Below are 24,974 nucleotides of genomic sequence, written 5' to 3' on the forward strand. Positions count from 1 at the left end.
TATCCCCTGACGGCGACGATGACAACACCATGCAGAAGCTGTTGGTACACCATCGACAATCACCATCCATTGCCACAGATATGGCAATTTTTATGTGCCAATCGCTAATGAATTAATTAGCCAGCCACCCATTTGCATTGGGTTCAATTTCTATAAAAAATAATACTCCGCCAAACGGGCACCTGGTCAAGTTCCGAGCGGAGTTCAATAGCCGCCGCGCCGGCGAACTTCAACCCACAACCGGCCAATCGCCATTGCTGCTGTCTTTGTTCTTGAACAATATGAGAACTTGCCTGCCGTGTGAATCATTCACAATTCGAACACACACGAAATGCAACCCGCACACAATGGGGCTAGATGTACTCGAAGTTATGATGACCCGTAAAATGGAGCACATTCCTTTGATATTTCCGGTTTTGGATAGGACCAATTCATAATTTAACATTGATCATTTAATGGCTGTGAGCTCTTCACGCTTCATGCTAAATATAATCATTATCTAGAACTAAATCTCCGCTGAAATCTGTGACTTTCCACTACTTAGAATATATGTCAAAATATCTATATAAATTCTGACTTTAGTAGAAGTATTTGGCTAGTCGAAACTCTCGGCGTTGTTGGCGGCTGTTCTGCCTGGGCGGTGCAACCAAGCGTAGCATTTTTGGTCAATTTTGTACATATTTACATATGTAAATACATATACATACATACATTTGTCGCGCGGCTGACTCCAGCTCGCAATTCGCTATTGGACTTTCAGCTGTCCAGCTTGATCGAGTGCGGGTGTGGGCGTGTGGCTCCGTGCATTGTGTGTCATGCAACGGCGCGGCGTCTCCCTTCACTCCAACCGGAAACGTGCATCCGTTTCGTGTAGGGCTCGATCTCCACCCCGTTAAATGCAGGCTTCTGACTGAGTAGTCAGATTCTAAGGCATCAAGTTTGCCGAATCTGTGCCAGACGCAAGTGTAAGCCGAGTCAGACGAGGTCTATCCCAGTTTGGCTGCAGATTGCGTACGATTGCCACATGGTGCTGCAACGTTGTAGCTGTTGCTGCAGAGGATGCAACGCTTCGTTGCGCCTGACACTTTGCTCACTAAATTGCATAAAGTGCACAAAGTTTCGAGGAAGCCACCAAAGCAGTCATCAAATGGCAACATAGAAAATGGATAATAATGAATATCTGCGGCTGTGGCTGTGGCTGTGGCTGCAACGCCCTTATGGAGGGTTGCTTCGCTGTGTAATAAATGCTGTTTATAAAGTAAATGAAACATTGCTTTAAGTATCTACAATACAGCAGCTGTCAGGCACTGTTTTGATTGGACTTCAGTAGCTGGAAATATAAAGAAAAAACCATTCCCAACCCCATGTGAGTGTAATTAAATGTCTTCTAGCTGCGAGTTGCATTCTTCCGAAATGGTTATTGTTGTCACAGCTACCGCGTAGCGTTCATTAAAGAAAATGATCAAAACCTGCCAGTCAGACGTTCCCTCCAGCCGTCAGAGTCGGTGACGAAGATGAAGTTTGGAGTTGGAGTTGGAGTTGCAGTTGGAGTCCACCGCTCAGGGCTGATCCCAACTCACGTGTGGAAATCATGGCAGCTAATGTGCATTATATTTCTTTGCTCTCCGTTATTGTTGTTGCTATTAGCGTTGTTATTTCTGTATCTATCCTCTGTCCCCTCAATTGTGTAATATTCTGCCGCTCCAGGTGGGGCTGCTCTAAAAACGTGATGCAATTAGACCTCAGAGCAGGCGTAGCCCCCGGCTGCGGCAGTTCAAGAGCGTACAAAGGCAGGAGAAGCTCAAACTCTGGGGTAAAAACAGTGTGAAAAGGGTGCCCAGAGTTATGATTATCGTACGTGTTCGTTCTTCTAGCTCCGCTCACATCGGTGTAATCAATTTTTTCATGTCTTCATTATTGTTTTGATTTCTGTTTCCGAGTGTGAGAATTTTGTGCATGATTTAATGGGTTCCGGAGGCATGAGAATGTTTAGAAGTTGTACATTGGCTGCAGCTAATTGTTGCTTCCTAAGGGAAAATTCGAAATAAATATAAGCAAAAATGACACAAAGCTGGGGTGAACTTTCCCTAGATGCTGATCCCACGAGCTATTACTGTAACCATCTGTAATTGAGAGACAGTTTCTGCTATCTTGACACCCATTCCTCATCACACCTTTCGTGTACCACATGTGGCACATTGACCCAAGTGCCAAATACCAGACCAGCTAACCCAGAAAGCAAAACCCCCCGGAAGCCACGAGCAGAGTGTCTCCGAGATATTTTCTATTTCCATTGGGGGGGGCAAAAGCAGAATCCACTTCAATTACTACAATAGGCATTATTTTTGTTTGCTATAAAACACACATTTTTCAGCGGCTTAAATGTATCGGAAGACGCAGAGAAAAGGCCGTGCTCAAGTAGACGTGACAAGAGACAAAAGGCAGGCAGGGCCCGAATAGAAGCTTGCGATTTGGCATGCCCAGTGAAAGCAGCGAAGAATTACTCGTACTAATGGTAGGAATGGAAATCGCAGAACGATTCCTAGCAGCGCTCCAATTTTGTGTTCACGTAATTATTTCAGGTAACTCCGAGACTCCATTTAAACGGTAGGGCAACGGCAACGGCAACGTATTAAAACTAAGTGCCACTTAGTGCCTGCCCAAAAGCTCTTTATTTTGCCAGAACTTGCGCAAAAAGCCCTGACAGACAAAGAGATTGTCTCTCTCTCTCTCTCCCTCGCTCTCTCCCTAGCTTTAGTCCGTCGTACTCGTAGTTCGTTGATCATTTTGCCATGCAATTTCTAAAACGTGATTCGTGCAGAGACAAAATGCCACACTCCAACTGCAACTCCAACTCCAACTGCAACTGCAACTCCTCCTCGCCCAGTGGAGACCATTAATATAATTTGTGTCTGGAGCTATTTTTGCTCAGACTTGCAGCCTCGTCCTAAACGATTATGAGCTCTGATGTTGGGAAAACATGCCACAGTTTTCCATATCGCATTGTTGGCTGACGGCTGACGGCTGATGGCTGACGGCTGACGGGGTCACAGCACCCCCAAAGCACCTCCCTGCCATTCAGATCAAATGGAACCGCTGATCGTGTCGTGTCGTGTCGTGTCGTCGGTCGATCGATTGCCGTTTTCCCGGCCTCTTGGCCTTCGTATTTTATGTGTGTTTTGGTGTGTGGGCTTTCCTCTTATTTATTTTCAGAATTGTCTACGCTTTTTATTGGATGGCGCTTAATTTTTATTAGCGCGCAACCGAAATGACTTTTACATGGGAACAAATGGCCCAACAGCGCCGGGAGGTTGGCGTGTTGACAGTCCACCAATAAATTCAAGTCAGATTCAAGTGCGGTGTTCCCTTTTTGGCAGTGGAAAATTAAAGGGGAAACACAAGTCGTGTGGGTGGATATAAATGGGGATTCAATTGAGATCTTTACCCCTGTTTTGTTCATCTAAAACTGAAACTGCGCGAAACTGAAACTCAAAAATTATTATCTAGCACTGGATCAATATTTGTTTGTTTTTCAGTAAAAAATAATGAAAATATTTATTTTTCAACAATTCATTTATGAGTTTTAAAGTTGATCTCATAATTATTTCCCACTTATTTGCTGTTTATTCCGCAGTGACATTCGTTGCTGCATAAATATAGAACTGCGCTCCTGTCCAGCATCTTTCCACATTGGCTGCCCCCCCACATGCTGCCCCATCCCATTGGCCATTAGCCGCGGGACACAGCCCAGCAAAGGCGGCTCACAAGTGCCGACAACAGGTTGGGGCGACACTTTTATGTTATTCAGAGAAAACTTAAAGTCTGCGGTCTGGGGTCTGGGGAGGCGACAAATCAGCGAGGATCGAGCCACGATCTGCGGTCAAAGTGACCACCGGGCAGCGACGCGATCGGTGGTCATAAAGCAAATTCTTTATGGGGCGACATCGACTTGGACTACGACTGCGATAATGAAGATCTCGCCAGAATGTTCTCTCTTTTCGAGCAAGGAATAAAGTCGCTGATGGGAGCCAAGCGACGACTTGGAAAGCGTTGGACCCCACCAAAAAGAAGCTGGAAAGAGAGAGTGAGAACAGACCAGATCGGTCCCTGTTGGGGTACTCGAATCGGCTCCAAGCGGCAGGCGCACTTTCATTTTCAGCTCCCGCCGCATAATTAATTGCGACCGAAAGTGGACAACGATTTTTCGTGGCAGCAGAAAGTAAAATGTTGCCCCCAAGCTGCAGCCCGCGCTCCTTCGCAGGAACAACGAACCTGTCGACCGATCGACCGATCGACCAGCAAACCGGATCAATGCCGGACCGGGCAACTTTCTTCTTGCGGCTTCTGACACACTAAACTGACGCAACGCAACGTGTGGCAAGTGCAACAAGTGCAGATCAGAGCACCGCCAACGTGCAACGTGCAACGCCCACGAGGAAGGCAGCTTCCTTGCCAGCAAGAAATGAGTTTTCAATGGCCTGGGCGAGGGGCAGCCGCATGGCGGGGTGCATGCCTCATTCACACGATTCAGTTGGGAATCGTTCCCTATAAGTTTTTGCCTGGCAGCTCGGGCATGTTGGCTCCTGCCAAAGCGCAGAACTGGACTCCGATTCGGTTGCTAGCTAAATCTACTCGGAGATTGTAGATTCAGCGTGGAAAACTTTCATTTGTTGCCTGGAAAAAACATCTAAAAATCACTTAAAGGGCGCCACAAAGTCGTCGACCCACGCTCGTGGACATTCGACTGCGGCACCGATCGACAGTCCACTGGCTGACAGAACCAGTTTAATGGCACATGAAATTTCTCCCAAAACAAAAATCATCTGTGAATCTCCCAGCTCCTAGCTCGAGGAGGGGACACAGGCAGGCGTGGCCAGTTGATTTGCTTAAAAAGAAATTCACTTTCCTTCGACGATTTTTACTTTTTGAAGACTCTTTTATGTCTCTTTGCTCCATGCTATCCCTGCAAGGCGAAGAAGGTCACGCCGTGTTGTAGATCATGAGGATCGGATCCGACAAGGCACAGACCACGGGAGGCTGCTGACTGCCGACTGCTGCCCGCTGGATACTGAATGGTGGATGGTGGCTTGTTCGCTTGTTGTCTTGGTCAAAGTCGCAGGCTAAGGCTAAGGCTAAGTCTGAGCTGTGGCTGCGGCTGCGGCTGCGGCTGGGACTAACAAACCCAACAAAGCAACAATCGCACAATTGAATGCAATGCAATGCCTTGCATTGGCAATGAGCGCAGAAATACTTTTAATGAAAGTTGGCACTTTGCTTTTTGGGTTTTCGTTTAGTTTTGTTGGTTTTTCAGCTTTTGATTTGTGGCCTGGCAACCGGGGAAAATGCTCAGACTTGTGGCAGCCACAGGCCAAAAAGCTGCGCTGGGCGGAGGAGGTGTTTGCAGAGGCTAATTGGCTGTGGACAATGGTTGTGGTTTAGTGTGGCAGCCACTAGGCTGGCTCTTTCCTGCAGCTAGCTAAAATGTTCTTCCATTAAGACTGAAGATCTGTGCGCTTTATTAACAGCGCTTTTCATGACACGCTGTTGCTGAGCTTTGACTGCAATTTGTTACATTTTTCGTGTACTTTTGTTTCTTGTGCGGGTGTACAGTTGGTGGGTGTGTGTATAGTTGGATCCCAGTAAAAGAATCTCTCCTCAGAAGTCACCGTTTAAAAGTTTACAACGTGTGGAGGGACATCAAGTCCCAAGTGTCTGCATTTAGTTTTTTTCATCCTTCGTTGGCGGCGGATGATCCCCCTCGGCCGGCGCGGACTCCTCCTCCTCTACGATGCCGTTGTGCAGCTTTGACCAACGTGGAATTTGAAAGAGTGCCCAAAAGGGTATGATCATCATGACCAGCAATGAGCCGCCGCCCAAAATCAACTTCTTACCGGGCGACATGGGGAATCGTGGTGGACCCGCAATTGGGGCATGGTGACGCACTTGAGTCACGTGTCCCGCCCTTTTGGGTAGCAGCAGTTGCCGCCGCATCAAAGTAAAACTCATGGCGAACTCTGTGCAAAGAAAGCCGTGAGGCAAACACAAAAAATATTTTAATAATTTAAGCAAAAAACTTACACAGCTGCTGTCTCGCCTGCCGTAGAAAAGTGAAAATGAGACTGTAAATCAAACTCACAGCTGAACTGACAGTGGCCAGGCCTACTGCCATTTGACGATGATGAGACAGGAGACCAGGAAACAGTTTGGACAATTGGATTTATTAACAAATTAGAATTTGCTTTCCCGCCCAGCAGTAACAGTGCTGGAAAGCGGCGGGCCATCAGCTGATCAGGCTTAGTCGTAAATATCGATAAAGCTGCAAAGGTATTCGTTTGTTTTTCGTACATTGAAATAAAACACAGAAATGTAAATAAATGAACAACATTCTTCGTTGTTTGCTTGTAACTTATAAATTTATATTGCATTATTCGACAGCGACAACTATCGATAGTGAACCAAATTGCATCGATAGGTGGCCAGCTCAGCTCTAATAAATATCTGTTTCAAACAATAATAAACAAAAATCGGCGAAAATGAATGAAAAGTCCACAGGAGATGTCGCCTACGAGCGCAAGCAAGGGTAAGTAAACCCCAAGAATATGTGCGGAATACTAATATCACATTTGCAGTGGCCCCCAAAGCGACACACACCAAGCACGCATTACGCAGATTGAGGAGTTCATTAACGAAGTTCTCAAACGCGACCTGAGGGAGCTGGAGGACTGGATTGGGCAATACAACCAGGAGATCATGGAGTTTGTCCAGCTGAAGAACACCCTGCAGACATTCGACGCCCACCTGCCAGAGGGATACAAGACCCAAGTGAACATTGGCAGCAACGTGTTCATGCAGGCGCGCGTCACGCAAATGGACAAAATCCTGGTGAACGTGGGCAAGGACGTGTTCCTGGAGATGAGCATGCCGGAAGCGGAGCACTTCAGCGACGTGCGCATCAAGATACTCACCAAAGAGGCGGACGTGCTACGCGATGAGAGCATTAAGAAGCGAACCCAGATCAAGATGTCTCTGCTGGCGATAGGCGAGCGGGAGAAACTGATGCAGCAGGAGGCGCGCCAGTGAGCAATCGCCGCTCGGATAGGGACAATATGTAGATAGTTTTACACCAGCAAACAGCTTACTTCATTTCAATTACAAATTACAGAGACAATTTACAATTTACGCAAAATTTAATGTACACAATGTTGGCCGAATGGTAGATGAGATTTAACTGAAACTGAAATGGACTAGGGATTCGGATGCTGTTCGAGCAATGGGCTATCCGAGGATTGTGTGTTCCGTGACAGGGATGGACTTTCCTGCTCCTGCTGGGCGCCTTTCCGCAAACTCGTCTGGTCATTGAGCATTTTGGAGTGGATGGCAAGGCGCTGCGATGTATTGGCCAGACTGCGCAGACGTGCAGACATTTGCTGTGAGAAAAAAACATTTAATTGATTCGGGCAGAACTCAGCCATCGCTCCACTCACTTCGTCGCCCATATGTGGGGGCACGCGGGCACAGTCCGGCGACGTCGTTTGAGGGGATGTGGTGGTGCGTTGGATGGCCTGCTTGACCCTTTGTATCTCAGCTTCCAGTAGGGAATGGTCCCGGTGCAGGGCCCTGTACTCATGGACCAGCGTCTGATTCTCTTCCACGAGCAGACTGATGTGCTCCTCTGCCCGCTTCTCGCACCGGCGCCTTGCCTCGTCCGCCCTGATCTGTGCATCCTTCCATTGCCGAAACGAACTGATGATCTCCTCCTGCTGTTGGTTTACCTCCGCCTGCTGCCTGTCAGGAGTCCACACGGAATCTGCTCTTAGATTGATGTACATCCATCCAGACGGCATACTTACTTCAGCTTTCCCCTCATCCGCTGGCACTCGCACTGGAATTCCCGCATCTGCTGGTTCATTGTGATGTTGGCCACCTCCAGCTGCTCGACGACCTCGCGATGCCTTTGCTTGCCCTGTTTCAAGTGATCCTGCAAGTTTTTTATAACTTGCCGCGAATTGTTTAGCTCCTTTTGGGTGAAGTTCAGCTGATCGCCAAGCGCCCGCTCGCGTCCTGCGGCTGTGGCCTCCTTCTCTTTTAGCGCCATGATCTCCTCGCGCAGCAGATTACGCTGAAATAAGCGCCTTGTTAGTGGGAATATTTCAGATTAATATTGAGAATCGTTTTCCCACCTCTACTGTGACCTCCTCCAGCACCTTCTCCCCCTGAGAGACTGACTCCTCTAGGCACTGCTGGCGCTTTTTGGACTTCTTCAGCTCCTTGCACTGATCCTCGTAGGTCCGCTCGAGCTCCTCGTGCTCTTTGCAGAGTTCCGCGCGCAGCTCTTCACGGCTCTTGAGCAACGTGGTCAACTCACGCAACTTGTGTTGCTGTGCACCTGCAACGGAAGCGATTAATTTTCGGACTAACTATCGTCTCGCCACTGACTGTGTGTCTGCTTGAGGCTGTAAATCTCCTCCTTGAGTCGTTGGTAATCACTGAAGTCGGAGTAACTGTGAATCATTCCCTGCAGCTCGGACACTTGGGCATCACGATCTTCTAGCTTCTCCTGCAGGCAGCTTATCTGGCAGGCCAAACGCTGGTTCTGGGATGGAAAACAGGGACACAGAATAAAGAAGCGTTTAAGCAATGTATTCAGTGCAGTCTTTGGCTATTGTGTTCTTGTGTTTGTGTGTGTTTGATGGCCAACTTGTATCTCTAGCTCGTTGTTGATCCCGGGCGGTTCCTCGAGCTCTGATTCGGGTGGCTGTTGCTGCTGTTGCTCCACTTGCTCTGTCAGCTCCTCAAGGTCCCGCTTGAACTCATCAAAAATGCTCAGGTAGTTGTCCCGCGTGGCCTGCAAGATCTCCGATTGTGTTTGGCAGCGCAGTAACGTGTGCTCAAGCTCCTGTCGATGTGGACAGTCCACAGGCTCGTCCGTCTGGAGTACACGATAAGGGGAAATGGAGAATGGGACACTGCCGCTGTGGCTAGGGCTTACCATGGCAAATTTTCGGAGTGTACTCCGAAATCTAAAACCCAGCTCTTGTCAGACAACTTTGTGTACGGGATGCTCGAGGGCTCTTAGCTCTGCCGCGGTTTCTTGTTGCTGTTTACTTTAAATTGTTTTCGGAGTCGTGTGACCTGTGGTGGTGCAGCTTTCGTGTCGTGTCGGTTTCATATTGCACAGATCCAAAAATACATAAGTCTGGGTGGACGAATTTTGGCTTCATTACCGTTTCATTTCATTTCAATAATATTGCTATTAAAACTTTGTCACGAAAATAAAACCAAATCGAATTGATTGACTCTGCATTTCCTCCTCCACACTCCTCACCCGTCCCTCTCACACACACTCCTTTTTGTAGAGCAAGTTTCCTAGCGCTTGGTAGGTGGCAAGGTTTCGGGTTTCAAAGTTCCGTTGGTTTCTTTGGCACTTCGGGCAACACGAGTCAAACAGTCAAACATCCAAACAGTGAGTCGGAGTCGGAGCTGCCCTCGAAGGTTGTCTGTAGTTTTATAGACATTATTATATTTATTCCGCCCCTGGCCTCGCCCGACTGTTTGACACGATTTGAAAATAAAGCTGCCTCGGCTGCCAGGGAATTATCGTTGAACTGAGACGTCAGTCAGTCTGTCAGTCCGTCTGTCTGCATGTGTTGGATTGGCGGAGGGGAAGCGTGGCTACGCGCACTTAAAACACTTTTAAAGACAAATTATGGTGGAGTAGGAGCCGAGGGAGTAAACAGTAACCGTAGCGAACGATCCTGCTGAATATGATAGCTTAAGGAATGTGAAAATCGATTTAGACAAATGACTTGGCTTGGGGGCAATGAATTGTTATGATTTTGTTGGGTTCCCCTCCGACTTGCAGTTCCATCTGTACCCATCAAAAGTTATCCTACGCGTGGAGCGAGTTCTGCAATTGGTTTTTCGACACCTTTCACTGCCTCTGCTTGCACATGTGCACTTTTCCCGCCACTCGAAATCAATTTACACTTTGGCCCAACTTTTTCCGACGTTTGTATTAGTATCGCCTGTTTGGCTGTCAAATACTTTTGGCTAATTGCACGCTCTCCCCGTTGCCACGTGTCCACGTTGCCATCAGACACTTCGCGGCATTCGTTTTCGCGCGCTTTGCCACCTGCAAGCTTGAATACAAAACTTTGGGTAGGGGACTGCGAGGGCGAAGGTAACTAATTAAGGCTCGTAAATCGTCTGTTTTACGTGTTTGTTTAGCGCCGCGAGCCTTCGCATTACACCAGAGTCCTGGTGCCTTTTGTGGACTTGTTTCAACCGAATAAACAGCAACGAACGACGGATGACGGGACTCTGATATGAACTGAGCTTCCAAGTGCCGACGGACGACTCCTCAACTATTTCCGGAGCAGCGTTTATTCTGCCGTAGCTGACTTCTAATAGAGATGATCACGTGAAGAAGGGTTCACCGTTGGATCTGAGCTGTTTGCCAATTGCGGATCCTTGAGTTTGAGCCAATGGTAATTGGTGGGGTTTGGAAGGGGTTTCAGGACTCATTCCTGTCCTTACTTTTGGTTTATATCTCTTAAAAGGAACAAATGTTCCCCTGCTTTCTGTTTGCGGCCGTGACACTCGTGCTCACGAACTTCACGAGCATCTCTAGTGCACCCTCCACTCATCGATATGCATATCACTGGTCGCCTGCCTCGCGTGTCGATTGTGGGTAAATAAATAACACGAAACCTATTTCCGATTGTAGACGGAAACGGGAGAAGGAGAATGAAGGAAGGTGGCACGTTCCAGATGAACTTACTGTGGAGTCTCCTCAATAAACACATTCGCAAGCGATTTGTATTTGTCGCATGTAGACAGCAACCGCGCGGGGGGGCCGTAAAATGAAATCTTTTACTTTTGGCTCATACAAAATATATATAGCGGTAAATAAATCAGAGGACTGTTGTCATATTCCAGCCTGAATACAAAGGGCCTGCATAAGTACCAGGGCGGAGGTGCACGACGTCTGGCTGTAACTCGAACGGGAATGTCATTTGCCACATTTTGGATATATCCAAGTGTGTCGAGGGGAATTTTATGTACTCGTACTTGCTATAAGTTCAGATATAGTTCAGATAGCATTGATGGCTTGATAAAGCTTTCGTTGCCTCCCTGCTCCTTCCCCAATACAGCGACCAATTTATGTACACGTATAAACAAGACCTTACTTATGGGTTTATTTTACAAGTCAATCGCTTTGCTTTTTTGGCGGGAAGAACTTTCCTTTCCACGATAAATACACTTAAACCTTTTGCTGAACTACGCGAGTAACGAGTAACGAGAAAATTGTAACTCAAAGCGGAAACTTAACCAATCTTAAATTGCACGTAACTAGGCTTAAGTAAATTGTTTCGAAGTGTCAACATGGGACCCAGTTACTTGGAACTTCTGGACTTTGTTGCCGGCTTTGCCGTTGAAGCTTTCGTTGTGGTTTTCGGTGATTGTTTCGATTTTGTTATTGCTGCAGGTTTGTCTTTGACGCGCCCTGCTGTATGGGTTGAAGTTTTTGTGTCGATTTGCTGCATTTAATAATAATAATTAACTATTGTTTTTGGCAGTCGAGGCCATGTGAAACTTACAGTTTTCCCCAGCAGCTGATCCTCCAATGAGTTGGTGTCTTTTTTGTTTTCGTATAATTCATTAAGGACAGCACAGAATGGATTGTGCGTTGAGTCTGTTTCATATATTTCATTGTTCGTGAAGTCTTGAAAGCCCTGCATCGAAGAAAAGAAATTATGGAATTCTGAAGCAAGAATTACGAGTCGAAATCAAAGGTGGAATTCTGATTTTGTGCCCTGCGAATATCTTGGTGTTTTATAATCAATCTTAGCACCAATTAAAGTGCAAATTGAAAGGTGTAAAAAAAACCCCATTTAGTTTGGATTTTTAACTTGCCCATAGATAGATTTAAATGTGAATGTAAATAGTTATTAATATTCACCCAATTAACTCACCATCTCGACCAGCTTATCGGCTATACCCCTGATAATTTCTGAGCTCCTGGTGTTCGCTGAACTTTCCGCTTTAAGCTGGGAGTGTAAATCTGAGAATTTGAAACAAGTCAAAAACCATAGACCAGAGATTAAAGATTAAAGAGAACTCACCATTGTTTTCTGTAACCAGTTGTAGGTTATTGCTGTGCATTTCCTTGGTGGCTTTATTGTAGGCCTGCAGCTGCTGTAGCAAGTCCTCAAGTGACGTTCCATCCGGACCCGGACCAACCAAACTAATCGGCGTGCTGTAGGGATCAGAGCCGGGATCGTCTCGAAGCGCTCTCAGTTGGCTACGAACATTTTCCAGATTTCTTGTGGCTTCAACGAGTTCTTTGCTCTACAAAAGAAACTCAAAGTAGTAATAAGAGCGATAACTTGTGAAAGATTACTTACAAACTTCTCGAAAAAGCCGTAAAGGCGATTCCGGCAGGCCTCCATGGACTTCATTTCGTGTCTACTGTGCAGCTCCAGCAGTTCATTGAGTTCGGTATCAAGTGTCTTCAGAAGTTTGCTCTCCTCCTTATCTTTCAGACAGAGGCTTTCCAGAAAGCAGGAAGCTACCATATCACCGATCTGCACTTCTTCCTTTGGCGCCTCGTAACACGGCGAAGGCTGTGGCACATTCGCAAGGCACTCCTTGATCTGCTGCAGCTGGTCACACGCAATTGGCAACAATTCATTAATTGACTTCATTTTAAAATCTTTATATTTTTACATTTATTGTGTTCTGTTTAGTTTTGTGTGAATTCAGAAGTCATATGAATTTTTCTACGTATCAAAAAAAAACAAAAACAGACTTAAAACCGAAATGAAGGTTGATCAAAGTACTCGATTAAGTGGATTTTAGTTGATAAGAAAATGTTCGAGTAGTCTAAAAATAAAGTCACAGTCTGTCTCTGTCACAGTTCACTTACCTGCTGATTGAGTTGGGCAATGCATTGGTCCTTCAGTATAAGCTTCTGCCTGGCCGTTTGGACCACTTCATCCAGAGCACACAGCTGGGACTTTAAATGGCAAACCTCATCGTGCTTGGAGGCCATTTCGTTGACCAGAGACTTCATGCATTCCGCCATCTGCAAGGAGGAAATCGGATTCAAATCGAGTGAACGAGTGAATGAAAACAAAGCATAGAACAATTAAATCTTAAATTTATTATAACAATTTAAGGAACAACATCAAATAGGGGATATTTTCAAGGGGCAGATGGGTGACTGTCGCAGTGATTACAGCAGCAACCGACGCATTCGCTATTGCTCTATGGAGGAGTACACACCGAGTGAGTGAAACAAACTTGGAACCTGCTCTATATCCTACCTTTTCGCTCTCGCTCTGCGGATGACGCTGCTCGCGGGGAAATCCCAGCAGCTGGTTGACAGTCATTGTCTCCAGTGACATATTAGTCGTATCCCAAACGCCCTTGTAGTAGGCATTTTGTAGGAACTTTACAATTGTGCAGAGATCCTTGCGCTGCTTGCGGGAGTCGTCCAGCGTATGCTGCTGCTCCCCCTTGACCGACTGCATGCAGGCCATGACCTTTCCGTATGTCGCCTTTTCAAGTTCCGAAATGTTGCTGAATATGACGCTGTTGGAATGCAGTAGGAATTCCACCCACTCTTGGTAAGTCACCAGACGCACCTGTTGTGCAATGCTCTGCAAGAAATATTGAATGTTGAGGCGTTGGTCGGAACACTTTTATTTTCTAACGCCTCACCATTGAATCTCCGCCCTGAGACTCCTGACAGTCAAGGCTGTCGATGTCCGCCAGACGTCTTAGGAAGTTCTTGTTCAGCTTTAGATTCATCTGGAACGCTTCATCGGGTAACTTCGGCAATTCGTCCATCAGCTGGCGAAAGTGCTCCGTGGGTAAGGGCTTCGAGATCACATTACACGTGGAGTGGAAGTCGCGGTCGCCCGCTTTCTCAGCTTTCTGAGCTGTGTTCTCGTGTTCACAGTTTTGGCATTTGTGCTGGCCCGAGGTCGTGGGCTTCTCCGGATTGCACAGTCCCATGGACTCTGCGTCCAAGACGAACCCACGTTTGTCGCTCATGTTTCGACGATTGCGGTGTCCTCGTCCTCGTCCGTTTCAAGTAAAATTCAAAATTTTATGTGCTGGCCTAGTTGTACAACTCTCTCAATGGAGTACGGAGAAGTGTACATGTGCTGGGGGGGTGTTGTTTTCCAGTTTCGAGATCAAACGTTCACTTCGAGAGCTGGGAATCTCAAGGCACTGCTGATGGGCGAGATTCAGGTGCAGTTTTCCGCTCCTAAGGTCAGCTCCACGACGACCGCACGACTCCACACGCACGCAAATCAGCACAGAGAATCGCGAAACGCGAAACGTTAAGAAAAAGCTCTGCTTTGCTCTGCTCTGCTCTGCTCTGAAAAATAATACTACTATAGTATCCGATTCGCCAGAGCGCCGCCCAGACGAACCTTGGGCAGCGACGTCAGCGGCAACGGCAACGGCAGCAACAGCTCGGCTGCGTTGCGTTCATATCTTTTGTTTGCGGTCTTCTGACGTAGCAAGTAGTTTTTGTTTATTTGTGAGTATATTTTTCTGGTTCTGGTTTTCCTTTTGCTGCTTTTTCCCTTGTGCTGTGCTGTGCTGTGCTGTGCTGTGCTGTGCGACGAGTATTTCATTCCCCGCACACGCGTTCGCCACACAGGTATTTTTCAGGTAGACTGATTGAGTTCGCACACTGAGCGTGTCTCAGTGCGGGGCAAGGTGTATTTACGCAGGGTGATCCATTTCATTTCCATGCAGGTCTCCTACGAAACAGACCGCCTCGACTCGTATTTGGTTTTAGTTAAACAACAAACCTAGTCTAGAGCAACTTAAGACATAGCGAAGGTGGGAGAGGAGCACCTTACATTGATGTACCATGTGTGAGTTACTTCGCTCTCCACGCTCTCGTGTCGCCGCGCTCTGTATGCGTCCGCAGCTTATCAGTGCGTCGGATCGATTCGGATCATCGCCCGAACAACCCCACTCGGTACGAGTATTTACCAAAAAACTTAGCAAAGCAAACTTTCTGTTTCTCGTGAGGGAAACATGCAAATCATTGATATTTACCAAAATTGCGGTTGCTGCTCTGTGGTCTGCGGTTCTCGTGGTAGTGTTACTTCTCTTTGGCTACATCTTCGTATAACCAATTTATTTGTCAATTCATTCGAACGGCTATTTGGCTTTCGATAAGACTATTTGCACAGTGCTGGTAGGGAAAATGTAGAAAAATATGTAAATATGTATGTATGAATATGTAACTCGAATATGGACTTAAATTTGTTGCACAACATCCGAAAGTATAAATGCAGGTCAGGCACTGCATTCGAGCAAATTAAGTAGATCTTTGCGTTCCCAATGACCCTCGTAGGACATCTGAAATGCCAATATTCTTAAGAAATTTAAGCTGCAGAATATAACTATCTCTATTATAACAGACAAACCTAGTGGCAAACAAGTCTTTAGTATTTAGAAATGATCTCTTGCGTCAATTCATGCTTCACTCCCCCTAGAAACGCCATCTGAGCGAAGCAAATCTTTCGAAACGTTTAATCAAAGAGTAAATGAGTTACAAAATAACATTCTAGGAGGCGCCTCTTCTGCTTTGAACCCTTCGATATATCTATGCATAATACCACCATCTGGTAGTTTATACTTTTGGATGCACTGATATTTGAATTTAAAAAACCATAATCGCCAGACTATCCTAATACCAATCTGTGCCTTAATTTCTACTCAAAGATAGGCAACAAATTGTAAATTTGAACGCTCATACACGTTTTATTTCATATATTATATATTTTTCATGAGTAAGAAGAACAAAAATGTATGTACAGATTTAAGATCGCGTTTGTTCGGTGTTCAATTGTTTTTTTTTCGTTTTTGTCCCAATCGAAATGCATCATCCTGCGTGTTCTACTTAATACAAATCTTCTGAAACATTTTCTGCATATGTATGCGTATATGTTCATATACATATGTATGTTTGTACAAACAAATTTCATACAGATTATCATAATTACTTGTCTTCATACAGTACATTTACTTTTGGACATTCGTCAGGAATTCCAAACAAAAATATAGATAATGGATATAAGTAATAATCTTTAAAATCTTTTCATTCTGACGTTGTTTGAATATATTTGCAAGGGAATTTTGCTTTGGGCAGACATAGAAATGTACATCAAACGCTCACTATAATTAATAATTCATTTATAAATTTATTACTTTAGCTATATGTATAATTATTAATATTACTTTTCTTTCCTTAGAGTGCTTCTCTTGTATATCCTTTGTTGTGGTTTCTCTGCTTAAAGTTAGGCCTTGCATTATGCGTTACTTCCTTATGTTGCTTTGCGTACGGTACGATCTTGCGTGGGTTGATGCGTCTATGAAGTAGTGCATGAGGAGGGTGCAGTGTGTGTGTAGGTTCGGACTTATTGCTATACATCGTGTGTTATCCGCGAAAGAAAATGACCAAAAACAATGCTTATAGAATTATATTAGGGTTAATAGTTAGGTTTCTGAGGGACTTGCCATCCTCAAAAGCAATGTTAAACTGTTCAATTTTGAATGTGACAGGCATACAAAATGTTTCAAAAGAGAATATTAAATGATTTGTTGGGTCGCTTCTTTCGATAACTCTGGGAGGAAGTCATGTAATTCTTGGTCAAAAATAGTATTACAGCTGTGATTTGGGTGCCTGCCTTGCTGGGTGCTTGCTCTCCTGATGGCCGAAATTGATGCAATCTACTGATGAGTATGATCTGGATCCTGCCTGTACCAGCTTAAGCCAAGTATATGTAAACCTTTCGGTCCTCTGGTGATCGCTGTAGGTATTCACGTTCGATGAGGCCTTCTATGCGCTTCTTGATGAACACGGGCGAGGGCAAGAACCGAGACTTCAGCTGCGTCGTCACATCCGAAACGAGCAAATTGTGCTAAAAATCATTCAAGACACACGCGTTAGCATATATATTCAAAATAAAAGAAGCTTTTCTATACTCACAGCCATTCGCTTGCGCGCCTTCATAATGCGTACAATGGCTGCTTCGATTTCGTGCTTTCGGTCCTCGTCCACCTTGCCGCGCGTCTCCTTGCGCTCTGGCTCTGATTCGCCCTTGGCGGCCACTGTTTGTATCTTCACTCTGCAAAATAATTTGGAATCGTATCCTGTTTAGCTTGCTTTCTGGCCACCAACTTACCTGTGGAACTTTGACACAAATGCATCATTCACATAGAACTCATCCGTGGGCTCAATTTCCTTTGTTTTCGTTTTGGAATTTCGTACCAGCAAACGCTGCGCTGGCTTGCCCATTGACAGTGATTGGAGAGCTCTGACCAGCTCTCTTCCGGGTATGTCTGTCTCTTGTTGAATGTCGTCGTAGGTGAGGACATCGCGATTGTTGAACAGCAGCAAAACACACATCTGCAGGGATACAATAAGTTAATACATAATGGCTGAGGTCTTTACCGAATCTTACCTGGTAGGTGGACACTTGCAGAATATGCTTGCGCGTTGTCGTGGGCACAGTGCATCCGGCTGAACTAGAGCTGGGTGCATCTTTGTCCTTGTCGCTGTCGGCAGCTTTGCGACCATAGAACACAGCATTGATGTAGGAGGTTCCTAGAAGGGATCAAGATATGGTTAGAAATGCTCACGGAATGACCGTCAATTAATGGCTTACCCATTTGCGGTTGTAACGTCAGCTGACGTCCCGAATGCTTGTTTAGATAAAAGCTCTTGAATATCTCAAAGGCTTCGCGTGGCGCTATAGGTATGTTGCAGTTGGGTGTCGCTGTCTGTTAGAGATCGGGCATGAGCTTCAGGTCATAAGACATGAGACAACAAACACTTACCTGAGTGGGCCAGAATCCAGTGGTTAGTATGCGTACCGTCAGCTCGACACCCACCAAAGAAAGGTTGTTGTTATTTACATAGTTCTTAAACTCATCCATTATCGTATTGGAGACGGACATATCCTTGAACATACCCTCGAGTTTTGAGGTAAATTGACAGCCGCATTCAGTCTGCAAGAGGAGTGAAAATATAAATGTATTAATGCATGAATCGGCTTGTGGCTTGAGGTCGAGCTAACCTTTAGTTTGGATATCATGTTCTTTTCGAAATCATCTGAGACTGATTTATTGAGCAGCAATCGCTTGGCCAGATGTGTCTTGTAATAGCGCTCGAAGACATCCTTCTCCAGCAGGAACCGGAACAGCACCATTGTCTTGTCCAAAATGGATTCGATTTCCTGCTCGCTCATCTGTGGAAGGAATGGGAATGTGGCGGCCATTAGGTTGAACAGAAAATATTTGACTCCTTTAAATACTTACACCCTTGCCGCCTTTTTTCAGTTTGTCATCGATAAAGAGCGACAAATACTCCGGGGATTTGTTGTTCAAGTTAAGGAAATGCTCGAAATCAGATGAGATGACATTCTTGAATATGCGATCGTTGCTAAATGAGTGAACCAGAAACTGATCGAAACGATCTTTGAGATCGAGGAGGTTTTGCACAAATGTTATGGGATTTGTGTTGCCATTTTCCTCCTCCTTGACCAGCATGCGTCCCTGTTCGCGCAGATATGCCGACATTGTGTCGGCTATCACCTTGAGACCCTCCTCCTTCAAGCGTGAAAACAGTTTGTATGTGCAAGCCAGGTCCTCGGTCTTTGAGTTCTTGATCATGTACACCACTCCAGAGTTCTCCATTTCAACGATCGGCCTCATGTGTTTCTTGATCAGTTCCTCCTCCACCACTCTCACAATACGTGGCTCCGTGTCCTTGTCCAGATAAAGAGCAGCTCTCGACGACTCTTCGGTGATGCGTGCCTCCACTTTCTTGATGTAAACGCCAGCGTTGTTCTCGGCAAGAAAGTTTTGTGATTCAAATTTGTAGAAGGCAGCAGACTGTGCCAGGAAGGGCTTCTCAAAGTCCTCCTCGTAGACAGTGCGCGAGTTAATGCCCAGCGTAATGAGCATGGTGCAGGCATTCTTAATGGCCAAATGGTTGATGGCCTCGCCATGCCGCTCCTCCATTACCATGCCCAGCAGCTTCTCGCGCAGGGCTTTCTGTATTTCCGAATGGCGAACAACCTAGGAAACGAAAACATTTAGCACACGGTCACAAGATACATTTCGAGTTTTAAGTTGTAGTTCCTCACTTGATCTCTGAATAGAATCAATCCCAGATTATATACATTGTCCACTTCCCGCTGCTGCACATAAACTCTGTCCATATACATGAGTATGTCGCGTATCATCACCATTGAAGTTTGGTGGTCTGTCCAGGCTTGGTTCAGCTTGGGTAGGAAATTGCTGTGCAGGCTCTCCAGCACCTCTTGGCGCACTTTGAGCTCGAGGTGCTCGGAGACGACTTCTCGGAGTCCGTAGTACAATCGATTGCCGTGCTTGTGGAGCACCATGTTGTAGGCATTTCGATACAGTTGCTCGAAGGACAGGCCCGAGTTGTTCTTCTTCTGTATCTCCTGGATGGCATTCTTCAGGCTCGCCCAAATTGTCTCCACGTATTTTTCGTCCATTGATGCCTGAAAAATAGATTACAGAGTCGATTAGAAATGACTTTCCCATTAGTCTTTTCAAGGTTATTGTGTTATGGGCTAACGTTGAAGGCTCTGCGCTTGTACTCTGGCAACCAGAGCGGGTGCTTGTATTCGATTTCCTTCAAATGCGAAACTCCAGCACTCTCGTGGGGCGAAACAGCTACTGCCTGAGCCGGGGATCGGTTGATTCTGCCGCTGTTTGAAAGGCTTGGCTGCAGAAAATGCACGGACTGGGGATGCGGCCCAGCTCTATTGGGGACACGAATGTGACGGTGTCCTGCATTGGTGCGAAGAGCTCGGTTAACTGCATCATTTGCTGCATTGCCGCCGCCGCCTTCTCCAATGTTCACTTGGAAGTTATTGGAGCCAGCTGCAATGCGGCTGTGGTAACGGCCATTACTGTTTAGATTGTTCAGAGGTTCCGGCGGCTGCAGTCGGGGATCCCGCCTGTGCATTGGAGGTGGCAGTCGCGAGCTGTAGCGCCAACGGGTGCCGTGGTGCTCGCCAGCAATGTTGTCCCGTTCCAAATCCTGCTCGTGCGGTTCCCGCCGCTGTGGTTGGACGCCGCGTTGCTCCTCGCCCGCTAGTGCCGTGCGGGAGCGGCTTCTATCTGTCGACCTAATGATGACGACTTCTTCAACATTCATCGAATGGTCTAACGAGCCGCGCAGAGTTCTTTGCCAGCCTCTCGCCCTGTTTTCCTCATGCACAATCGTTCGCTGTGCGTCCGGTAGGAACTTAATTTTTCGTATAAACTACGCTGGAACACGAGTCACAACTAAAATTGTTTTTTTTGTTCTGATTTTTGCCTGACAGAATTTTGAACGAAATTGTCAGCAGATGTAGGGGTGTAAGGTGTTACGGTGACTGGGAGTCTGGCTAGACCAGTTAGCAACGGACTGCTGGGATTGGGCCATTTTCTGATCGAAAAATTGTGACTGTTCTTTTTTCGAAAGAGAATTCCTGTGTGTGTAGATTTTGGTTCTGTTTTGACTTACCGGAAAGGCGCGTATGCGCATTTTTCCCTCCTTCTTGGGAGGATTTCCCCTTAGATTCATGATTTGTAGGCGACGACACTGCTCTTCCACTTTATATGTTGTCCGATCTCTGGAGCAGGTGAGCTGCTGCAGTAGCTCTGTACGCTCGGCGCTCGCCCAATCAACGAATGCGGGGGCGGGCGGGCGTTGGCAGATGCGGAGATACAAGCGGCTTCTATGCAGACGTCAATCTCGTGAATCGTTGGAAAATCTTTAGTACTTCTATGGACAAAACGTAATCTCGTGTAAATATCTTGCAGTCTTATCACCAAAATTGCTTCAAATATTGCTACTATATCGACAGGTCAGGAAGAGCTCCCACAAGAGCTGGTAACGACCGGACCATGAGTTCACTTCTACATTCCGCCCAAAATGTTAGGGTGTCACTATTCGAATGTGCATGGGTGCGTCTATTTAGAGAGGCGCCGTATTCGCAATACCTTTCCCCCGCGGCCTTAAAACATGCCAGTCCGACGATCCAAGGCGGATCGACAGCAGCACTTCCTTTGTTGCAGCATATCGATGTATCCACACTATACCCCATATATTCCTTGTCTTGTGTATTGTGGATCTCTCTCTCTCTCCGCGAACAGCGGCAGAAGGCGGAATGAAGCGAAACGAAGAAGAAACAGAAAAACTCACACGGCGACAAATAATTGTTATGTATGTGCGTGCGATGCAGGCAGCTGAAAATGGAGGCCCACCAATGGCACTCGTGGGTCTAGCACAAAACGCAACTTTAACCAAATCACTATATGCAAAAGAAAGTCCTTTTACATTTTCACGAACTTTCCTGATGTCTTTTCTATAGTTTTTTTTTTCTATTTCACTTTGTCATGAAAAATACGGGCCGAGTGTGTCAGAGCGTGAGAGTGTCTGTTTCTCTCTCCCACTGTGTTCGTGTGCGTGTGTGTCTGTAAGTGTTGTTGTACCTCTGCTTTCTAAGCGGCGTTGCTCTTGGTGCTCACTCGAATATTGCTTTTCTCGATTAGTTTCTCCTATTCATGCTAACTTTTAATTTTTGTTTTACTTCATTTGCTCTTTTAACGTTGTTTATTGCAATCCAGTGTGACCGCGGAATTATCGATAAGATATACCGACGTACCCCGTAAATATACCGAAATATACCCTTGCATTTTCAAAATATACTGGAAATATAGCGTGAATCGCAAATTATTTTCCTCGATTTTGGTGTTCTGTTTGATATTACAAGCTATTTAGGGGTATCCGCGCTAAAACTATAACTTTATCAGACTTATCAATCAATTTTCCAGAAGGTCAATGTTATCCAAACATTAATAATAATTTTATTTTAAAACGACATGCTCTTAACCTTTTCACTAGATTTATATTTATATACATATGTAACATTCGTATTTGATGGTTTTTTTTCTAGCTGCCTGAATTATAAATGTGTTATACATTCCACAGAGTACCTTGCAAACAGAGCAACAGATGAGCCCACAAATGTTAATATCCAACTAGAAGTAATTTTAAATTTATTTTACCTCTTCATCACACCGGTTTAATATATTGTATTTGAAATCAATACAATATATATCAACAAATCCACAGCAGTCACCTTATTAGTGTATGCAGCTAAATTGTTAGTTCCAGAAGTGTCCGCCGATGTGAATGTATGTAACTCATGTCAATTGCGTGTATTAACATGATGTAAAATGTTATCTTGTAAAGATTATTGTAGCGGCCAGGTTTTTTTTTTTAATTTTAGGAACTTTGGCGGCAATTTTAGAATTTTAAATCGAGCTGAAGCAGGATACCCCATATAATTGGAAGATTTGGCAACTGATTTGTTCCTTCCATTCAACAGATCCTTGAGTACATTTTAAAGCGCTTTTTTCGAATCATAGCTAAGAAATATTTCCATATATTGGGTTTCAGCTTTAACTGGCGAGCCGGCAAGTGAAAGCTCAGTTTAACAACTAATTACCCTACGGCAAGGTCTCCCGACAGAATAATATTTTAATTATGACAACTTGGGACTGCTGGAACGACTGTTGTAAATGGATATGCAGGACTGGCTGCCGCATGTGGCTTTCTTAATTGGCCGGGCGCACTGGCTGGCAGGGCTTTACTGATAAGCAAATTGGGAAAAATTTACAACAAAATTGTGAGTTTAATTTGTAAATAAATTCTTCGACCTCCTCCGCGTTCAAGGCCCGTGCCAGACTCCAAGCTCGCCTTTGGCCCGTGCGTGTAAATTATGCGCACTTTCACCGCGCCGCAGTGTGGCAGCCCAGCCCAGCCTGTTGCTGTCAGCCGGGCTGTCGCTGTGGCAGGCTATTGTGGTGCATTCGCTGTACCTTTGGCTTCATTTGTCGCCTTTGCCGTTCGCTGTGCGTCGAAATTAATTAGTTGCACTTCATGTTCATGTGCGTGGGTGTTCTGTCTGCCCAACAGGGGAGTGGTCCCCAGTTTGCTGCCATCAATTTATGCGCACAATAGTTCATATTTCGTATACGATGGTGATGCGCCTGGCATTAATTACAAGTCAGGTACTTCAATGTGAATGTTGCCGCACCGCGGGTGCATAAACATAAAGAAACAGAAACTACTCCTAAGCGGCGAATATGTGAGTGGCTGTGTGTCTCCAGCGATAATCGTGCACCATCGCTACCACTCATATTCACACCAGGCGCACACTCGCGGCGAACAAGGACAATAAATCATCCAACAAGCATCGAGTGCAGACAAATTCCCTGATATTTGAATAAAAATCAAAATAAATGCACACAAAACACGAGTCTGGGAGTTGGGGCCGTAAAAGGCATTCATATTGCCTGAAAGGCAGCCGCATCAATATGGAGCACAGCCACAGCCACAGCCACTGAGCAGCCTCAGCAACTGCTCCTCGACGTCGGCATTATGAATAACTTTTAAATTTGAATGTGAAATAAACGCTTTGTCTAAGCTTGGCCACCGTTAGCAACGTGCTGTTCGGGATTACCTCTTGCCACTGCCACTGCTGCTGCTGCAGTTGTTGCCAATGATTTATGCAGCAATATTTGATGAAATATAATACAAAAGGCGCACAGCAGCAACAGCCGAAAAAGCAGCAACAACAAAGATAAATTGCCGCACGCTAAATTGTAAACTATATAAGGTTTAAATGCAAAGTGTTTTGTGTTGCATGATTATGTTGCACGCTGTACTCGTACTCGTATTGTGTGTTTACATAACGTCCGGCAACAACAACAACAACAACAAAAACCACCACAAATCGTTATCCTGCACTGCCTGCATAGCCTTTCAGTGTTGTATTACGGCACGGGTATCTCACGTATACGATATTTTAATAAATCATAAGAACAATTGATCTGCTCACAGCTTACTGGATATTAATGACTATTTAGCCGTTTCTGTGCGCACGGCGCCGGTAAGGGCAATGCATTCGATCTCCACCAGGGCGTCCATCGGCAGCTTGGCCACCTGGAAACAGCTGCGTGCCGGAAAGTCCTTATTGAACACTACGGAGAGATAGATAAGCAAGCATAATGAGAATAATAGTCGTAAAAGTTTACAGCAGAGAGTAATAAACACACATATAGTCGCTGATAAGTCGCTACGATTGCCTTATCAAGCGGCATCGACCTAAGAGGCCGAGCCCACACTGCACTCACCCCGCTTGTACACCTCGTTGACCGCACCAAAGTCGTTCAGATCTTTGAGGAAGACTGTGTTCTTGATCACCTTATCCACGCCAGAGTCGGCTGCCGCCAGTATGGCCTGCAGATTCTCCAGCGCCTTCTCTGTCTGCTCCGTGGGACCGCCAGGCACCAGTTTCATCGAATCCTTGTCCAGGCCAAGGCAGCCGGACACGTACACTGTACGATCGGCCACCACAGCTTGACTAACAAAAACAAAAACAATGAAAACATTAACGATCGATGGGGGCACTCGGTTCATCTCCGCACTCACTTGTAGGGCGCCACCGGCTTGGCGGCGTTTACGGTGCTGATCAGCTTCCTCACAATTGTCGACATGTTAGTTAGTGATTAGCGATTGTGTGTTCTGCACCTGAAGCTGTGTTGTGGAATGATTGGAACGGCTCGCTGCTACGTTTGTTTTTTTTTTCCCCCAGCAGTAATGGAATGTTATCAGCTGCGCCTGGGGAGGTGAAAAAGAGAACGGTGCTCATTTTTGCTCTGCTTTGCTCAGACTTTCGAGCAGGTGTCGAGTAGCAGAGTTTACGTAAAAGTTATGTAGAAATTCCATTTCAACGCGTCTCGAACAATCCATTGAATACAAATTCGTAATTTGCAGCTAAGTCTAAATCATTTGAGACAAAAAAAGCACTGCAATTCAATCACAGCTGATCAAAAAATGGTTA

General features: G+C 45.7%; 5 protein-coding genes across 10 annotated transcripts; 1 reads left to right on the top strand and 4 right to left on the bottom strand.

Annotated features, from left to right (window-relative positions):
* Positions 1–5,492: 5,492 nt before the first annotated feature.
* LOC117584387 lies at positions 5,493–6,205 on the bottom strand. The gene is made up of 2 exons (XM_034273241.1): positions 6,079–6,205; positions 5,493–6,014 (listed from the first exon to the last, which is right to left on the bottom strand). Exon 2 carries the CDS (start codon positions 6,004–6,006, stop codon positions 5,719–5,721), a length of 288 nt encoding a protein of 95 aa, XP_034129132.1. The 5' UTR covers positions 6,007–6,014; positions 6,079–6,205; the 3' UTR covers positions 5,493–5,718.
* Positions 6,206–6,422: 217 nt separating this feature from the next.
* LOC117584384 (protein UXT) lies at positions 6,423–7,179 on the top strand. Its single transcript, XM_034273238.1, has 2 exons — positions 6,423–6,580; positions 6,630–7,179. Exons 1-2 carry the CDS (start codon positions 6,534–6,536, stop codon positions 7,078–7,080), a joined length of 498 nt encoding a protein of 165 aa, XP_034129129.1. The 5' UTR covers positions 6,423–6,533; the 3' UTR covers positions 7,081–7,179.
* LOC117584382 (zinc finger protein 853) lies at positions 7,114–14,694 on the bottom strand. Of its 4 annotated transcripts, XM_034273232.1 has the most exons (12): positions 13,726–14,693; positions 13,329–13,664; positions 12,929–13,087; positions 12,408–12,665; positions 12,126–12,351; positions 11,976–12,064; positions 11,601–11,735; positions 8,437–8,593; positions 8,181–8,386; positions 7,851–8,119; positions 7,485–7,785; positions 7,114–7,427 (listed from the first exon to the last, which is right to left on the bottom strand). In XM_034273232.1, the coding sequence occupies exons 1-12, from the start codon at positions 14,059–14,061 to the stop codon at positions 7,245–7,247; spliced, it is 2,655 nt and encodes an 884-aa protein (XP_034129123.1). In that variant the 5' UTR covers positions 14,062–14,693; the 3' UTR covers positions 7,114–7,244. The 4 variants fall into 4 exon arrangements, with proteins under 4 accessions (XP_034129123.1, XP_034129127.1, XP_034129124.1 ...); XM_034273233.1 differs by lacking the exon at positions 7,114–7,427 and having other exon boundaries at positions 7,650–7,807; positions 13,726–14,694; XM_034273234.1 differs by lacking the exons at positions 7,114–7,427; positions 7,485–7,785; positions 7,851–8,119; positions 8,181–8,386; positions 8,437–8,593 and adding an exon at positions 11,189–11,540.
* A 1,808-nt stretch (positions 14,695–16,502) lies between these two features.
* LOC117584380 (cullin-3-A) lies at positions 16,503–21,696 on the bottom strand. 3 transcript variants are annotated; one of them, XM_034273230.1, is made up of 11 exons: positions 21,556–21,696; positions 20,585–20,845; positions 19,188–19,571; positions 18,358–19,119; positions 18,117–18,287; positions 17,878–18,048; positions 17,706–17,820; positions 17,502–17,644; positions 17,223–17,446; positions 17,027–17,165; positions 16,806–16,958 (listed from the first exon to the last, which is right to left on the bottom strand). In XM_034273230.1, the coding sequence occupies exons 2-11, from the start codon at positions 20,642–20,644 to the stop codon at positions 16,806–16,808; spliced, it is 2,322 nt and encodes a 773-aa protein (XP_034129121.1). In that variant the 5' UTR covers positions 20,645–20,845; positions 21,556–21,696. The 3 variants fall into 3 exon arrangements, with proteins under 3 accessions (XP_034129120.1, XP_034129121.1, XP_034129122.1); XM_034273231.1 differs by lacking the exon at positions 21,556–21,696 and adding an exon at positions 21,266–21,416; XM_034273229.1 differs by lacking the exons at positions 20,585–20,845; positions 21,556–21,696 and adding an exon at positions 19,649–20,362 and having other exon boundaries at positions 16,503–16,958.
* Positions 21,697–23,923: 2,227 nt separating this feature from the next.
* LOC117584385 (rutC family protein UK114) lies at positions 23,924–24,722 on the bottom strand. Its single transcript, XM_034273239.1, has 3 exons — positions 24,563–24,722; positions 24,265–24,494; positions 23,924–24,111 (listed from the first exon to the last, which is right to left on the bottom strand). Exons 1-3 carry the CDS (start codon positions 24,625–24,627, stop codon positions 23,990–23,992), a joined length of 417 nt encoding a protein of 138 aa, XP_034129130.1. The 5' UTR covers positions 24,628–24,722; the 3' UTR covers positions 23,924–23,989.
* Between the last annotated feature and the right edge of the window lie 252 nt (positions 24,723–24,974).

This window comes from Drosophila guanche, unplaced genomic scaffold (assembly GCF_900245975.1).
Source record: "Drosophila guanche unplaced genomic scaffold, DGUA_6, whole genome shotgun sequence".
NCBI lineage: Eukaryota > Metazoa > Arthropoda > Insecta > Diptera > Drosophilidae > Drosophila > Drosophila guanche.